The 14547-nt window shown below is 54.5% G+C and overlaps 1 protein-coding gene and 1 pseudogene across 1 annotated transcript; both read left to right on the plus strand.

The window, feature by feature from the left end:
* The first annotated feature begins 118 nt into the window (after positions 1-118).
* LOC120858558 lies at positions 119-1216 on the plus strand (annotated as a pseudogene).
* A 4551-nt stretch (positions 1217-5767) lies between these two features.
* Positions 5768-13114, plus strand: LOC120858559 (complement C1q tumor necrosis factor-related protein 6-like). Its single transcript, XM_040234692.1, has 3 exons — positions 5768-5936; positions 8210-8468; positions 10768-13114. Exons 2-3 carry the CDS (start codon positions 8216-8218, stop codon positions 11313-11315), a joined length of 801 nt encoding a protein of 266 aa, XP_040090626.1. The 5' UTR covers positions 5768-5936; positions 8210-8215; the 3' UTR covers positions 11316-13114.
* Positions 13115-14547: the final 1433 nt, after the last annotated feature.

Below are 14547 nucleotides of genomic sequence, written 5' to 3' on the forward strand. Positions count from 1 at the left end.
AGGTGAGTGTGGCAGGAGTGATGCTGGGTGTGGAAAGAACTCAGAGGCCAATGGTGTCAGCTCCTCCTTGGCAGCCACTGGTGGTGACAGGCGATGTCCTTGAGCAAGACTCAGCAGTATGAAGGGCAGCCCAGGCCTCTGGATTGTTGATGTCAGGACAGAGCGGGGCAGTGATGTCATCATGCTGCTGGTGGGCAACAAGATGGACCTGGCCAGTGAAGGCAGATGACCACTGAAGAGGGCAAGCGGCACGCCGAAGAACTCAGTACCATGTTCATCGAGACAAGTGCAAAGACAGGCTACTGCGTGAAGCAGCTCTTCCGACCTGTGGGCTCGGCTCTGCTTGGAATGGCAAATGTCCAGGAGAGAAGCAAAGAAAGGACGGCTGACATCAAGCCAGACAAACTCCAGGAGCCCCTGGCCAGCGAGGGTGGCTGCTTCCATTGATGCAGTCTGACCTTCCTTTGACACTGCTCATTTGTTGTGATATTGGTTGTGTTCTAGAAGCCCAGCCCAGCCACCCTCCAGCCAGCCTTGCAGCCTTGGCATAGGCCTGTCTGGCAGGCTAAGATGGCCTGCACACAGGAGTGAACGTCACTGATGTATTTGAGCATACACATGTGTGTGGAGGGCAAGGCCAGTCTTCACTTTTTCACAAGACAGTGCTTGGAGCCACACTTGGCCTCCTCCAGGGTCCCAGACATCCCAGGTCCTGGCTCACATAGCCCAGGGACACAGCCTGCAGATAGCTAGGAGCTCCTAGCCTCTGGCCATCTTGTAAACAGGAAGGGAAAATGAGGCCTGCAGTCGTATAGGGCCTCTCCGACTTGCTCTCTGCTTTAATGACTGGGAAACATGTCAATATTTGCATACGGGAACAGCTGGCCCTGCTGTGCTTGGTCAGCGGGCCCAGAGCCTACTTGGTTTCACCACCTGCAAGAACAGGGGTTATCTCTGTGCTCCAGGGTGGGTCTACCCCGGATCATCAGACAGGGCAGGTGCCTGCCCCTGGATGACCATGATAAATGGCAGCAATTACTGCGAGAACAAAGCAAACACACAATGATCACTGCAGTGGGTGGCAGTGACAGGTAAGCTCTCTGCCATACAATCTGTTTCGAACCTCACAGCCACCACTTCTTAGCTCTGTGTGCCTTTGGGCCAGGCTCGAAACGTCTTGGAACCTCAGCTTTCATATCCATAAAACGGGCTCAGTAGCCCCTGACTGTCGCCGGAGCGTTAGCTTCGGATGAGTCGAACGCCGGGCTCTGTGTCCAGCAGGGGGCGCCGAGTGACCTTCCGCTCTCCCCTTGGCTCCCTCCAGCAGCTCCACTCGGCCGAACTCGGCTCAACTCGGCACCATTCGGTCAGACCCGGCTCTGATCCGCCAGACCCGCTTGACTCGGCTGGACTCGGCTGCGCTCGGCCAAGTTCGGCTTTGCTCGGTTCTGCTCGGCTCCACCGGAGCTGACTCTCAAAGGCCCCTCCCCGGCGCCGCGGCGGCTGCTTTCGTCCATCTCGTGTTAGGCTTCTGGCTTACAGGCGCGGTGGCCGGAGCGAAGACGCCGGCGGGTTTCTTTGGGGCGGGGGTCTGTTCTAGCAGAGCCCTGGGTGTTGCCAAGAGTGGCCGCTGCTGGCGGCAGTTTTCCCCAGGGTTTGAGCCCGAAGTGGGAGTGGGGGGTTGTTGGGGCTCCCCCCGCTTGGGGGTGGAGGTGTCGCGCCCCTTAATTTGGCCGAGAGAAGTGGGAGGTGGCAGTAGCCTCCCGCGTACCTTGCCCGCCCCGTCATCTGGCTCTGCCCCTAGTCGGCCGTGAGGAGGAGCCAGTTGGCGCACCTGCTTCCCTGAGCCTCAGTTTCCCGCTGTGTAACCGCCGTCCTTGTTAGGGGCCAGGAGGGCTGGGATGGGGCTGGCTCTTCCTTTCTGTAGGCCTCTTGGGGATTCGGTTTCCCCTTCTGCAAAATGAGATTAAACTCGCCCAAGTCAGATGAACACCTGTAGGACAGACGTGGGTTGCTGAGAAAGCCCAGGACGGAGAAATGGAGTCCGGAGGGCGAAGTTCACCCTCGACTACTCAGTTGGTCGAAGGAGGGGCTCTGCAGATCCAGGAAGCAGAGTAAGCTAGCAGCTTGGGAAAGCGATGGTTCTATTGGACCCCCTACCCACGTTGTTGGAAGAAGTGAGGGAACGGCGCATCTCAGTGGGCCCTCCATCTTACCCCCTGCCAGCTCCCTAAGAAGGGGACGGATGGGGTACATCAGAAGGCCGGGTGGCGTGGGGCAGGTGCCTGGCTCCGTGACTCCCCAGTGGGTGGCGCTCACGGTTTCCTTTGTTTAGTTTCTTGATGACTGCCCTCGAACAGTTATTAATAGATATGTGACTTGCCATACACCACTTGCATAGCTGACTCCAGGAATCCTGTTTTCTGTTCTCTCTCACTTTATGACGGGCACATTTTATTTTTAAAAAATGCATGAAGGGTTCTTGTTGCAAGCACCGAGTTTTACTATTTTTATATCTTCGTCCAAACTTTGGGCTGGAAGGTGGGTGTGGCTAGGAGCTTGGTTCTGAGAGTCAGTGAGTCTGTGTCTCAGATGTGTGCCTGAGGAGAATGGGCTAATGTCCTCACCATATTCACTGGGAGAAGCACTGGTTGGTGGCCAGTGTATGTATCCCATTGAATATCCTGCCAGGCTGCTCAGATGGTTTAGGTCTCCTCATGTCCCTCTGGCCCAGGGACACCAAGACTCAGAGGTAGGGGGACGTGGCCAAGGTCAACAGAGCTGGAAGGAAGTGGAGCTGAGATGTAACCCAGTCTTGTCTGATCCAGGGCTTGTCTCCAAGCTACCTGGGCTGCTGTGGAGAGCTGCAGAATGGCTGGGGGACTAAGGGCTCATGTACAAATGGGGAAATTTTCCGGATGATGGAAGACAGTGGGAGGAAGAATATTATTAAAGTTGTGTATAATATTCCAGAGTCCAACCCTCTTGTCAGCCCTGCCCCTCATTACAGCCAGCTGGCTGGGAGCTGGGGGCGGGGACAAGGGGCCCTTTTCTGGGTCATTGACCACAGCTGGGAGTCAAAGAAGCTGGACCTAGAACCTGGTGAGAATGGTTTTCTTGTCCAGACCTCAGCCTCCTCACCTGTTAAGTGAGATGAGGCTCCTTTTTTTTTTTTCTATATATACCTAGTTTATTAAATTTATATAGCAAAGTTAAGTCATCAAAATGACATTAGCACCTTCCTATGGCATTCCAGAGAAAGTGTGTAAAATATAAAGCTCAAATGTGTGATTAGTCCCTCAGTTGTGTCCAACTCTTTGCGATGTCATGGACTGTAGCCCGCCAGGCTTCTCTGTCCATGGAATTCTCCAGGCAAGAATACTGGAGTGGGTTGCCATGCCCTCCTCTAGGGGATCTTCCTGACCCAAGAATCAAACTGTGGTCTCCAGTATTGCAGGCAGATTCTTTACTAGCTGAGCTATGGATCAAATGTGTGATATGGATGTTTCCAATTCTTTTCTACAAAGGATTGCTTTAACATCCACTTGGAATTCTGTACCACTTTTAATAACTAATGTAGCACTTCCCTTAAAAAATATTAGTTTCTAACTCTTTGGAGAAGACCTTGATGTTGGGGAAGATTGGAGGCAAAACAAGAGGGTGGCAGAGGATGAGATGGTTAGATAGCATCACTGACTTGATGGACATGAATTTGAGCAAACTCTGGGAGACAGTGAAGAACAGGGAAGCCTGGCATGTTGCCGTCCATGGGATCGCAGAGAATCGGACACAACTAGCAACTGAAGAAGAATGTTATTTTCCAAACCTTTGAGTTGAGGCTCCTCTGCAGCGGGCCTGTTGTACGTGGCAGGAGCACACAATGGGCCCTGGACCAAAGCAATCCTGTGTCCCCACCCTGCCTGCCCACACCCCCCATCCCTTTGTCCTCAGATGCTAGGCTTTGTCCTCAGATGCTAGGCTTTCTAAGCCAGATCTCTGAGAGACAGCCAGGAGCCCTGTCCGCCTCCAGAGCTGCTGATTCAGCCCTTTTCCCTCTGGTGGCAGCAGCAGGGGAGGGAGGAGAGGGCGGCTCCCCTTACTTCCCTCCCTCTGCAGCCCTGGCTCAGTGCCCTGGGAATGCTGCCTGGGGCAGGGCCACATAGAGGGCACAGCCGGTGTGGACCTGATAGCTTTCCCAGGGTCCACAGTGCTTCTATCTGTGTTCCTTTGGGCTGCTTTGGACCCCTAAATAGGCCTGGGTGGGGGGCACTCCAGGTGGGCTTGCGAGAGGGAAGCAGCACAACACTAGAAGTTGGGAGAGTCTGGCTCTCATCCCAACTTAGACTCCAGTCTGATGTGTGGCCTTGAGCCAAAGACTTGCCGTCCCTGAGTCACAGTGTCCCTGCTGGACAGAATAAAGGATTGGATTAGATCACCCCTAAGGGTCCTTCCAGGCCTGGATATTCTGCTGTGTGATTATCCCCCCGAAGTAATAGAAAAACAGAAGCTCAGAGACAAGAGATGGTCAACAACACACAGCCAGGACTGTTCCCTCCTTCACACTTTGCCCAGCTGTGAGTGGGGCCTGAGGGTTAACGCCCAAAGCCCCAGACTTCAATAAACCCCCCTTAGGTCACTGCACTCTTGTGCCACCTGAGAGGCACAATGTCACCACCTCTCTCTGCCCAGGGGACAGACCCTGAACTGCAGCCTTTGCACACAACCGTACCCAGTTGGGTCATCGTGGGAACTCCTTCCATTCTGTAGGGTTGTGGTTCCTCTTCACTAACTGTGTGACCCTTGGTGAGTCACATCAGCTCCACCACTAGCTCCTTTTCCCAAGGCTGGGGTAGGAAGAGTAGAAATAATGGATGTCAATACCCTTTGGGTGACAAAAGCCCCTCTGAAGATGAAGGCTGGCACAGGCAGTAAGTACTCAACAAATGTAGAGGGGACTGGAGGGCGAGAGACCTGTGAGAGTCTTTGTACAGGGGTCTTGGCCCAGGGAGCCAGGACTGCAGCCTTTGCAAAGCCTCCTGCAGCCTAACCAGAAGGAAGCAGAGGCAAGACCCTTCCTGGGGCCCTGGGGTCATCTATACAGACTGCCCTCCTGTGAACTTGAGAGTTATTTCCATGGCTCTAGAAGACCAGGAAAATGGATAACCGTAACAAAATTTCCAGGCAGAGTAGGACTTTGGTGTCCATTGGAGGTGGAGCTACTGACCTGGTGGCCACCCTTAGCTGATCCCCGAGGAGATATGACCATCACTCAACAAATACTTACTAAGCCTCCCCTTGTGACTGGCACAGAGGATGAGGCTGGGGACTGGAGTTCTACAGAAAACCAGGGCCTGAGAGGGGAACGGCCTGGCCATTGGGTGCCTGAGCCAGGATTTGAACCTGCGGCAGCTGGGCTGGTGCCCATGCCCTCTGTATGCCTCCTGCCTTGGTGACTCAGGACTAAGGAGCCCTTCAGCTTAGGCTGGAGCCTTCCCCTTTCTGAGCAACTTAGGGGGTTCCTGCCCTTACCCTTTCTGGGGCTTGATTTCTCAGCCTGCACATCAGGAACCTCAGACCCCTTCCTGCTGGAAATGTATAGGGTCTCTGAATTAAACAAGACCCTCTAGGACTACCAAAGAGTTAAGCAAAGGGAATCAATCCACCAGCTCCCTTCATCTCCGCAGAACCTAGAGGCTGGAGGGGAGGGAGCAGGGAGGAGGGGCAGTGGGAAGCCAGCCTGCTCCCTCCGCCCTCCCTCCCTCCCTCCCTCCTTGCTGCCTCCATCCCTCCTCCCTCCCTCCTGGGCCAGCCCGCCAGACCTGGGGGTCTGGGCCAGCAACAAGTTATTATCATCATCGCAAACATGGATCAAGGAAACAGAGGCTGCCGGGAGGCCCGGGGTCCATGAACTACTGTACGAGGCTGTCGGACACTGAGTGAGTGATGGGAGGTCCTGCAGCTTCCTCCAGCAGGGCCAAGGGGGTTGGGGTCAGAGCCTGGAGTGCCTCTCCTTCCTCCTCTCTTCCTGGACATATCTCGGGGCCCTGCTGTCTCCCTCTGGCCCCTGCCAGCACCCCTAGGCTCTCTCCTCCCCATCCCTTCCTCTGACTGAGGTGCTGGGGAAGGGCTGCCCTCCACCGATGCTCCTGGCTTGTGCCCACTCCTGCCTGGATGGGCACTGAATCTGCTCCAGCAGGGCTTGACTCTCCCTTAACCCTGAAGAGGCCCCAGCTCCATAGTGGAGGCAGCAGGGACCCCCGAATCACCCCCGTGGCATGGTCCCTCCACTTGATGCCTGCCTGCATGACACTCTCCCCCAGGGGCAGCCAGTGACCAAGGCTGCGGTTATTACTTTTGTTAAGGGCTGCTTTGCTTCCTGCTTCCTGCGTCCCCCTCCCCCTGCCCCAGGTCACAGTTCTGTGTCACAGATATTTTGACTCCCAGCTGTCTGGCCCAACAAAAATGTCCCCAGACCATGCCAGTTTTCTGGGAACAGTTCTACTCTTCCTGTCCCATGCAGGACTAGGGGAGAGGTCATGTTGGGCAGCAGAGAGAGGAACAAAAGTTTAATTAAGAGTGTTTTACCAGACGGGTGACTTTCCTGCTTTTAAATCCTCCCAAATAAGCTGGTGGGGAGGTGGTGTTGTCTCCTCCTTGTAAAATGTTAAGGAGCACGAAGCCCAGAGAGGTTAAGCCACTAGCCTTAGGTTACAACAGCTTGCAAACCATTCTGGAATCTCTGGTCTGATTCTAAAGTCTCACATCTGTGGCCAGGAAAGAGGGGATTCTGCTCTTCTCAAAACCGATGGGATGTGTATTATAATTTACAAATAAAAGGTAAGGGTGATAATCTTGGCCAGAGTGGGTGCTGTTCCCTGAAGACCTGACCTGCCTTATTGAACAGAACCAGGAAACCAGCACAGGGTGGGGGTGGGGTGTGGGGAACAAGGTCACCTCCAGAAGAGGGTGATGACTCTGGAGGCTGCTGCCCACTGCTAGACCCAGCTCTGGGGAGCGGGGAGGGGAGGGGGCTGGTGCAGGGAGTGCTCCTGCCCCTTTAAGACCCAACTCTTACTTCAGTGCTCAGGTTAGGATAGAAAGGCATTTAAAAAAAATAATAATAATTTTACCTCTCAACCCGTATTAACCACAGAAAAATATTTTTGAATTGTACTAAATGTTACAGGAGAACAAAAAGGAAATAAACAAAGAAACGCCAGAAGTGTAAAAACCAGTCTGGTTTCAAAAAGCAAGTTTCTGATCCTGCGATAATGTGTGCCAGCCCCCAAAGACTGCCACCACCTCAGAAGCTCTTTGCCTGGCTTCCTGCCCACCAGCCTGGCTCGTCTCCAGTCACTGCTGTCCGGGCTACCTTCTGCCCCTCTTCTGGAACTCTGGATCCCTTCTTGGCCAAGGCCAAAGACAGAGTCTCACAAATCCTTGGACTTCCTTGTTCCTTTTAAATTTTCCAGAACTCCCGGGTTCTGTTCCTTAATTCCAAATTACCACCCTGGCAGCTGATTGGCAGGTCTAAGATGACTGATGTGCCTAAGATAATTGACACAACCACCTTCCAGTGAATTTTACTCTCTCCTGCTCCCTCCCTATAGGGTTAGGTGAGGTTGAGTTGTGTAAGCTGTTGACTGCTCAAAGATGCTGAGCAAGGAGGTGGGCTGACACCAGCTACACACCTTCAGTGTTGCATGGCTGCTGGGACTTCTTTTGTTTGTTTCTTTCTAATTAGTCTGTCCCAAGGGGCTCCTTCTTCTAACTTGTATTCCCTTGACTGTGGAGTCAGTGACAGGAAAACAAGGCCGAGGGAGATTGGGAGTGTGGAAAAAGCATTTTACCGTCTCATGGGCTATGTCACATGGGCAGCAGGGCATCGTCCTCACCCACCCCAGCAGAGACCTCCCAGGACCTTCATCTTCAGAAGGGGTCCTCCTTTGTGGGCCCACCTGTGGCAGAAACCCCCAGGGACTGGAGACTCGGACTCCAGGCCCTGCACTACCGCAGGTCTCTTTGTGAACTTGGAGAACTTGTCTTCCTGTTTAGGCCTCAGTCTTCTTGTCTGTTAAATGGGGCACCAGTGCTCCCTCCCTGGGTTACATCAGGAACACCCATGCTGCAGGTGGCAGCATCCACTCTGGGCCTCAGCGGAGTGTAGCCCTTCAGGTAACTATACTCCTGTCCCTCCTTCCTGCTCCAGGTCGCCATGGGGACGGCTACCCTGGGCCTCCTCTGGGCAGCGCTCCTGCTCCCTCTCTCCGTGTCTGGACTCCCCACTGAGGAGCCCACCTCTGGGGAAACTGTGGCCTCTAGTTCCCCTGGGCACTGTCGACGGTGCTGTGACTCTGAAGACCCCATGGTCCTTGCTGATGCTGCGCATGCGTCCTCAGCCTCTCCGTCTGCCCTCCCATATGTGCTGCCTGAGGTCAGGCCCTACATTAACATCACCATCCTGAAGGGTGAGGACCCACACAGGACTCGGGCTGGGCTGGCCTGCTTGGCGTCAAGGAGGGCGTGTGGGAAGGTCTCTCCCTGGGCCTGGGGGAGATGAGGTGAGAGGCGCAGGAGAAACCAGGACAGAAAACTGTCTCAGACCCTTTCTTTCATTCACACGTTATACGAGTACCCACCATGTGCCAGGATCATTCTGAATTCCGGGAGGGAGTGTGTACAAACCAGACAGAGATGCCGTGTCTGTGGGGCTTCTGTTCTAGTGGGGAAGGCACACAATGAGCAATAAACACATCACCCAAGTTAAAAAGATGGATGGTGATGAATGCTATGGAAGTGCCGGGGTGGAAAAAGCACGGGGAGAGCAGGTGTGGGGCGCGGGCTGCATGTTGAAGGCGGGTGGTCAGGGGAGGTCTCACTGAGAAGGTGGGGAAGAAGCCATGTAGATACCTGGCAAAGAGCATTCCAGGCAGAGTGAATAGCAGCTCACTCTATTCACAGAGTGAATAATGGACCTGGTATGTTTAAGGAGCAGGGAACAAGCGGAGGAGCTGAGGTTAGAAACAAAATGTGGGTTTCTTCTCTGAGTGAGATAGGGAGCAAGATGGGGGGCGGGGCTGAGCAGACAAGGGGCCTGACCCGGCTCAGGTTTCAAATGGATCCCTCTGATTTCTCCTGGAGACTAGATGGTGGGAGACAAGGCAGAAATGGGGAGAGCTGTGGGGACCCCCTGAGCCATTCAAGTGAGAGCTGACTCCCTGTCCTCTAAGACCAGACCCCAAGAGAGCTACTTCTGCTGTTGAGGGCTGTTACCTCTGTCTTTGCCCACAACAACCCCGTGAGGGCGGTATACTAAATCCTCCCACTTTGCAGATGGGGAAAACGGAGCCTCCGAGAGAGGAGATCTTCTGGGGTCATACCACTGTCAGAGGCAGAGCTAGGATTTATGAGGAGGAATGCAGAGGACCACTCCACTCCGTGGATCTGAGACCCTCTCTTCCTCACCCCGCTTTTCTCACCACTTCACACATCACTGCTTCCCCAAGGCCAGCAGAGCCCTCTGTGTGAGGTTAACGGGGTACCTGGCTGTCGACAGTACTTCCCCGTCACTGTCCTCCATAAAATCCCATGCACCTCTCCTGGGCCACCTCTCCAGCTGCCTGTCAGGTGGGCGGGTGTCTGCTGTGGCGGAAGGCACCTTTCTCCTTCCCTGGGTCCCAGCCGCAGCTCTTCAGCTTCCTTGCTGTTTGGGGCAGCAGGGTCTCTTCCTTCCTGGGCTCGCTGCGTCATGTATAAACTATGACTACCATCCCTTGGGACTGGGATGAAGAAAGTGCTCTGCAAACTGTAAAGTGCAGGGCATGTGATAAGGTAGTTACTTCACCAATGGGGCTGGTGAGGAAGACTTCTGCAGAGACCTTGACTCCCTCCTCCTTGCTTCTCTCCAGGCTTCTCCTCCGAGGGCCTGTGTCCTCTTTTCTGCCCTTTCTTCCCCTCTTCCTAGCAACATCACTGTGGTCAGAGGGGGCCCCAGGAGAACACAGGGCTGTCCATTTCATTCAAAGGGATGTGACTGAGGGTGATTACTGGCACTGTGACAGGCAGCAGCAAAATATTTGGGATCCGTTTCCTCAAGAAGCACAGCTTCCCAGGTGGCTCAGTGGAAAAGAATCTGACTGCCAATGTAGACCTGGGTTCGATCCCTGGGTCAGGAAGATCCCCTAGAGGGAGAAATGGCAACCCACTCCAGTATTCTTGCCCTGAAAATCCTATGGACAGAGGAGCCTGGCAGATTATAAGTTCATAGAGTCACAAAGAGTCAGACATGACTGAAACGACTTAGTATGCACAGTGGCACTTCCCTGGTGGTTCAGTGGTAAAATATCCACCTACAGGAGATGCGGGTTTGATCTCTGGGTCGGGAAGATCCCCTGACAAAGAGAATGGCAACCCACTCCAGGATTCTTGCCTGGCAAACCCTATGGAGAGAGGAACCTGGTGGGCTACAGTCCATGAGGTCACAAAGAGTTGGACACGACTGAAGCAACTTAACTTGCATGCATGCCACCCTGCTCCTAAGCCATGCCATGCCACCCAGGCGAGTCCCTTCACCTCCATATGAATGGTGGTGGACATGGTGTCTCCTTTAAAGGGTCATTTGGGGCAGTGATGCCTGCCATGCAGTAGGTGCTCAGGAAATGGCGGTTCCTCTGGCCTACCTTCTCTTGGCTAGGGTAGAGCCTTCTGCAGATGCTTAGAAGCAGCCCTGGGCACCTGCCCTGACTTTTCCTCTTCTTGTCCCCACAGGTGACAAAGGGGACCGAGGCCTGCTGGGCTCACCTGGGAAGCTGGGCAGGGAGGGTCCCCGGGGGGACCGTGGCCCCCAGGGCATCAAGGGTGCCAAGGGGCAGGCGGGCAGCCCTGGCAGTCCATGCCAGACGCACTTCTCGGCCTTCTCCGTGGGCCGCAAGACAGCCCTGCACAGCAGCGAGGGTTTCCAGCCGCTGCTCTTTGACACAGTCTTCGTGAACCCCGACGGGCACTTCGACCTGGCTGCCGGCCACTTTGTCGCCCCCCTGCGTGGCCTCTACTTCTTCAGCCTTAATGTGCACAGCTGGAACTTCAAGGAGACCTATGTGCACGTGGTGCACAACGACAAGGCGGCCGTCATCCTGTACGCACAGCCCAGCGACAGAAGCATCATGCAGAGCCAGAGCGTGATGTTGGCCCTGGCACCAGGTGACCGCGTCTGGGCACGGCTCTTCAAGCGTGAGCGTGAGAATGCCGTCTACAGCGACGACATAGACACCTACATTACCTTCAGTGGCCACCTCATCAAGCCCGAGGATGATTAGTGCCTCTCCTGGGGCAGCTCTGGCCTGGGGTGGCTGTGGGCAGGTCTGTCTCCTGTGGGGGCCTCAGTTTGCCCATCTGTAAAATGGGCCCCTGACCTGGTATTCTGGGCAGCCTTCCTCCTCCTTTTTTCCCCCCTCCATCACCCCTCCTAGTCTGTTCCTGTCTCTCTCCTCTTGAACATTTTAAGAAATCTCCTAACCTACATCTTCTAGAACTTTCCCAACCTTTTAGACCAGCCATTTTCAAACTTGAATGTGATACAAATCACTGGGGCATTGTGCTGAAATGCAGAGTCTGATTTAGCAGGTGTGGAGTGGGCCCAGGATTCAGCATTTCTAGTACATTCCTGAGTGATGCTGGTGCTGCTGATCTCTGGGACCCCACTTGAGTAACCAGGTCCTACAGCTTTCACAACATTTTGGTACTTTCCAAACATTTTGGAATCTTCCAAACATTCTGGAATCTTCCCAACATCCTTAAATTTCATCTTTCTAGGATACTTCCTCCTCTTGTCTCTTGCAACCTCTTCCTTCTCTCTGAACTCCTGTCTGCCCCCCACATGCACACCCATAGTGCGTTTATTCAGTTGCTGAACATTCACTGAGCACCCTTTCTGTGCCCAGCTCTGGGAAGGCTGAGGCGAAGCAGACACAGGCCCTGCTTTCAATAAGCACCCAGTCCAGCTGGGGACGGGAGACACAGAGGATCCTGAAAACAGCCCCAGAGAACTTCTTGGGGCTCTGATCATATACATCTGTGTTCTGGGCGTTCAGGCACTGTGGCCCTTCATTACCCACCACTCCCCAAGGCTGACAGGTTAGGATACCAAGGTGAAATGGGTACCCTCTGCCTGTTCCTTTCTTTTCTGCCCCATGCCCATCTTTAAAACAAACCTTGGTCAGGGACAGGTGCTATCAGGAGAGGACTCAGGGGTTTGGAGGCATTTTGGGGTAAGGCATCCCCTGAAGAAGGAAGCCCAGACAAGCTGCCTACATAGCTGGGATGGATGCCTGCGAGGGCTCCTACCCCTCACCACCCTCAGGGCATGCCCTCCCCGCCCTGCTCCCTGGTGCTGTCAGGGCCGTGCACAGCCCTCTCTGCCAAAGCTGCTTGGGCCTCCGTCCTCCCAGGCTCCCAGCCACTGTCAGACACTGATGTCTGTCTCCAGGTGCTCTGACCTCCTTGGTGCCCCTCACCATCCCATGCCCTTGGCCCTCCACACTCTGTTAAGGTGCTGAGGCCCTGCTGCCCAGCAGAGCTGCCTCTGGCTGCTGCTGCAGTTACAAATGCCACTCCCGGGCAATGAGCCAGGAAGGAGGTCACCGGGCTTTGGACCCCTCAGCAGGTCTGGGGAACTGAAGCCAGTCATGTTTCAGGTCAGTCCGGGGACGCTCCTCTGAGCCATGATGCTGAGGGAGGCACTGGAAGAGGCTGAGGCCAATTGAGGGACATCAGGACTTCTGTCCTTTCCCTCCTCCCAGGGTGGGTCAGCCTGGAGGCCCCTAGCCTTCCCCTTCCCGAGCCCCAGGTGGCCAGAATCTCTTCCTGGAGGGAGACGGCTTCCGCCCATTGGTGCTTGTGCGGACTTGGGGGCAGAGGTGACCCCGGTGCCGGTCTCTGGTGCTTACTCCTTCCTAGCCAAGGGAGCCATGGCCACATGGCTGGGGGCTGGCAGCAGGGCCTGACCCGGTGCCGTGAAGGCCAGTCCTGTGCAGCAGCCCCAACCTCCCCAACCTGACTTCACCCCTACCCTGCTTGACCAGTGTGATTAAAGGTTTTATGTTTTCTTGGCAACTCAGATTGGTTGTTTCTGCTCTGTTTTGTTTGCTCACTTTGGGAGGCCAGTGCGTTCCATTCTGCTATGCCCAGGTTCAGAGCTCCAGAGGGACCAAGGCAGTCCAGGGATCTACTACACGTGCTCCCCAGCCACAGAGAAGCCAGCGCCCCCCGGTCACTCACCCAGCCTGTGAGCCTTGGAGGCAGTGGAGCCAGCTAAGTCTGCTGTGCCACTCCCTGGATGTGGCCTTGGGAAAGTCCCCATGTCTCTGAGCCTCAGTTTCCTTGTCTGATAAAATCGGAATGCTGATTGTCCCCCTTATGGGGGTGGCCATAAGGATTAGAAGAAAGGTTGCCTAGTGAGAGCAGCGTTCATCCTTGGAGCCACAACTATTGAGCACCTACTGTGTGCTGGGTACCCCATTAAGCTTGGAGGCTTCAGTGGAGGGAGGCACAATCCCTCACCTCCCAATGGAGAACACCCATGGAGTTTATGTTCTAGTGAGGCCCTTGGACGTGCAGAACAAACCACAGATCCTCACTTGGGACTTCGGTCTCACATTCTCTGTGTAATGTTTACTGGAGAATCACTGGATATTCTCAGAAGGAAAGTGCTTCACATCGTACAGAGGGCAGTCTTTGTGGGTTCTGACTTCTAAGTTAGTACAGCAGCCACTCACATAAAGATACTTAAAGCCGTCTGTGTTGACTCCCCTTACTGGCTTGATGGCAGTATCCTATGCTGCCCACGTGCCTATTGCTGTGTTCAGTGGTTGTCTCAGTACCACGTGGAAGAGGAGGCTATAAAGACAAGCCCACTATAACTGTGCCAGGATTCCCAGGATTCACCTGAGCCTGTGGCCACCCAGGCAGAGGGAGACACAAACCTTTGCTATCTTGGAGCCCATCTGGCCTCTTAAGGAAGTTTCCTACCATAGCTGAAGTTCTCACAGTTCTCACGCAAGAGGTCCTAACAGGGCTGCTCAGGGGAGCAAGGCCACTGCTTGCTCTTTTTTATTTTTTGGCCATGCCCCATGGCCTGTGGGATTTTAGTTCTCCAACCAGGAATTGAACACATGCCCCCTGAACTGGAAGCACGGAATCTTAACCACTGGACAACCAGGGAAGTTCCCCCACTCCATGCTTTTAGCTCAGGCTCTGTTGAAGCAGCATCAGCCTCACCAGCACCCCCGCTTCAACCCTGGTGGTAAAGGTCACCCCCAGTGCCAGGCAGGAGCCTTCTGTCATGGGCATCATGAGGACCTGGTTTGTTTGTTGTTGCTTAGCCGCTAAGTTGTGTCTGATTCTATGATCTCATGGACTGTAGCTCACCAAGCTCCTCTGGCCATGGAATTTCCCAGGCAAGAATACTGGAGTGGGTTGCCATTTCCTTCTCCAGGGGATCTTCTAGACCCAGGGATCAAACCCGTGTCTCTTCTTGGCAGGCAGATTTTT

The sequence above is a fragment of the Oryx dammah genome, unplaced genomic scaffold (assembly GCF_014754425.2).
Source record: "Oryx dammah isolate SB20612 unplaced genomic scaffold, SCBI_Odam_1.1 HiC_scaffold_29, whole genome shotgun sequence".
NCBI classification, from domain to species: Eukaryota; Metazoa; Chordata; class Mammalia; order Artiodactyla; family Bovidae; genus Oryx; species Oryx dammah.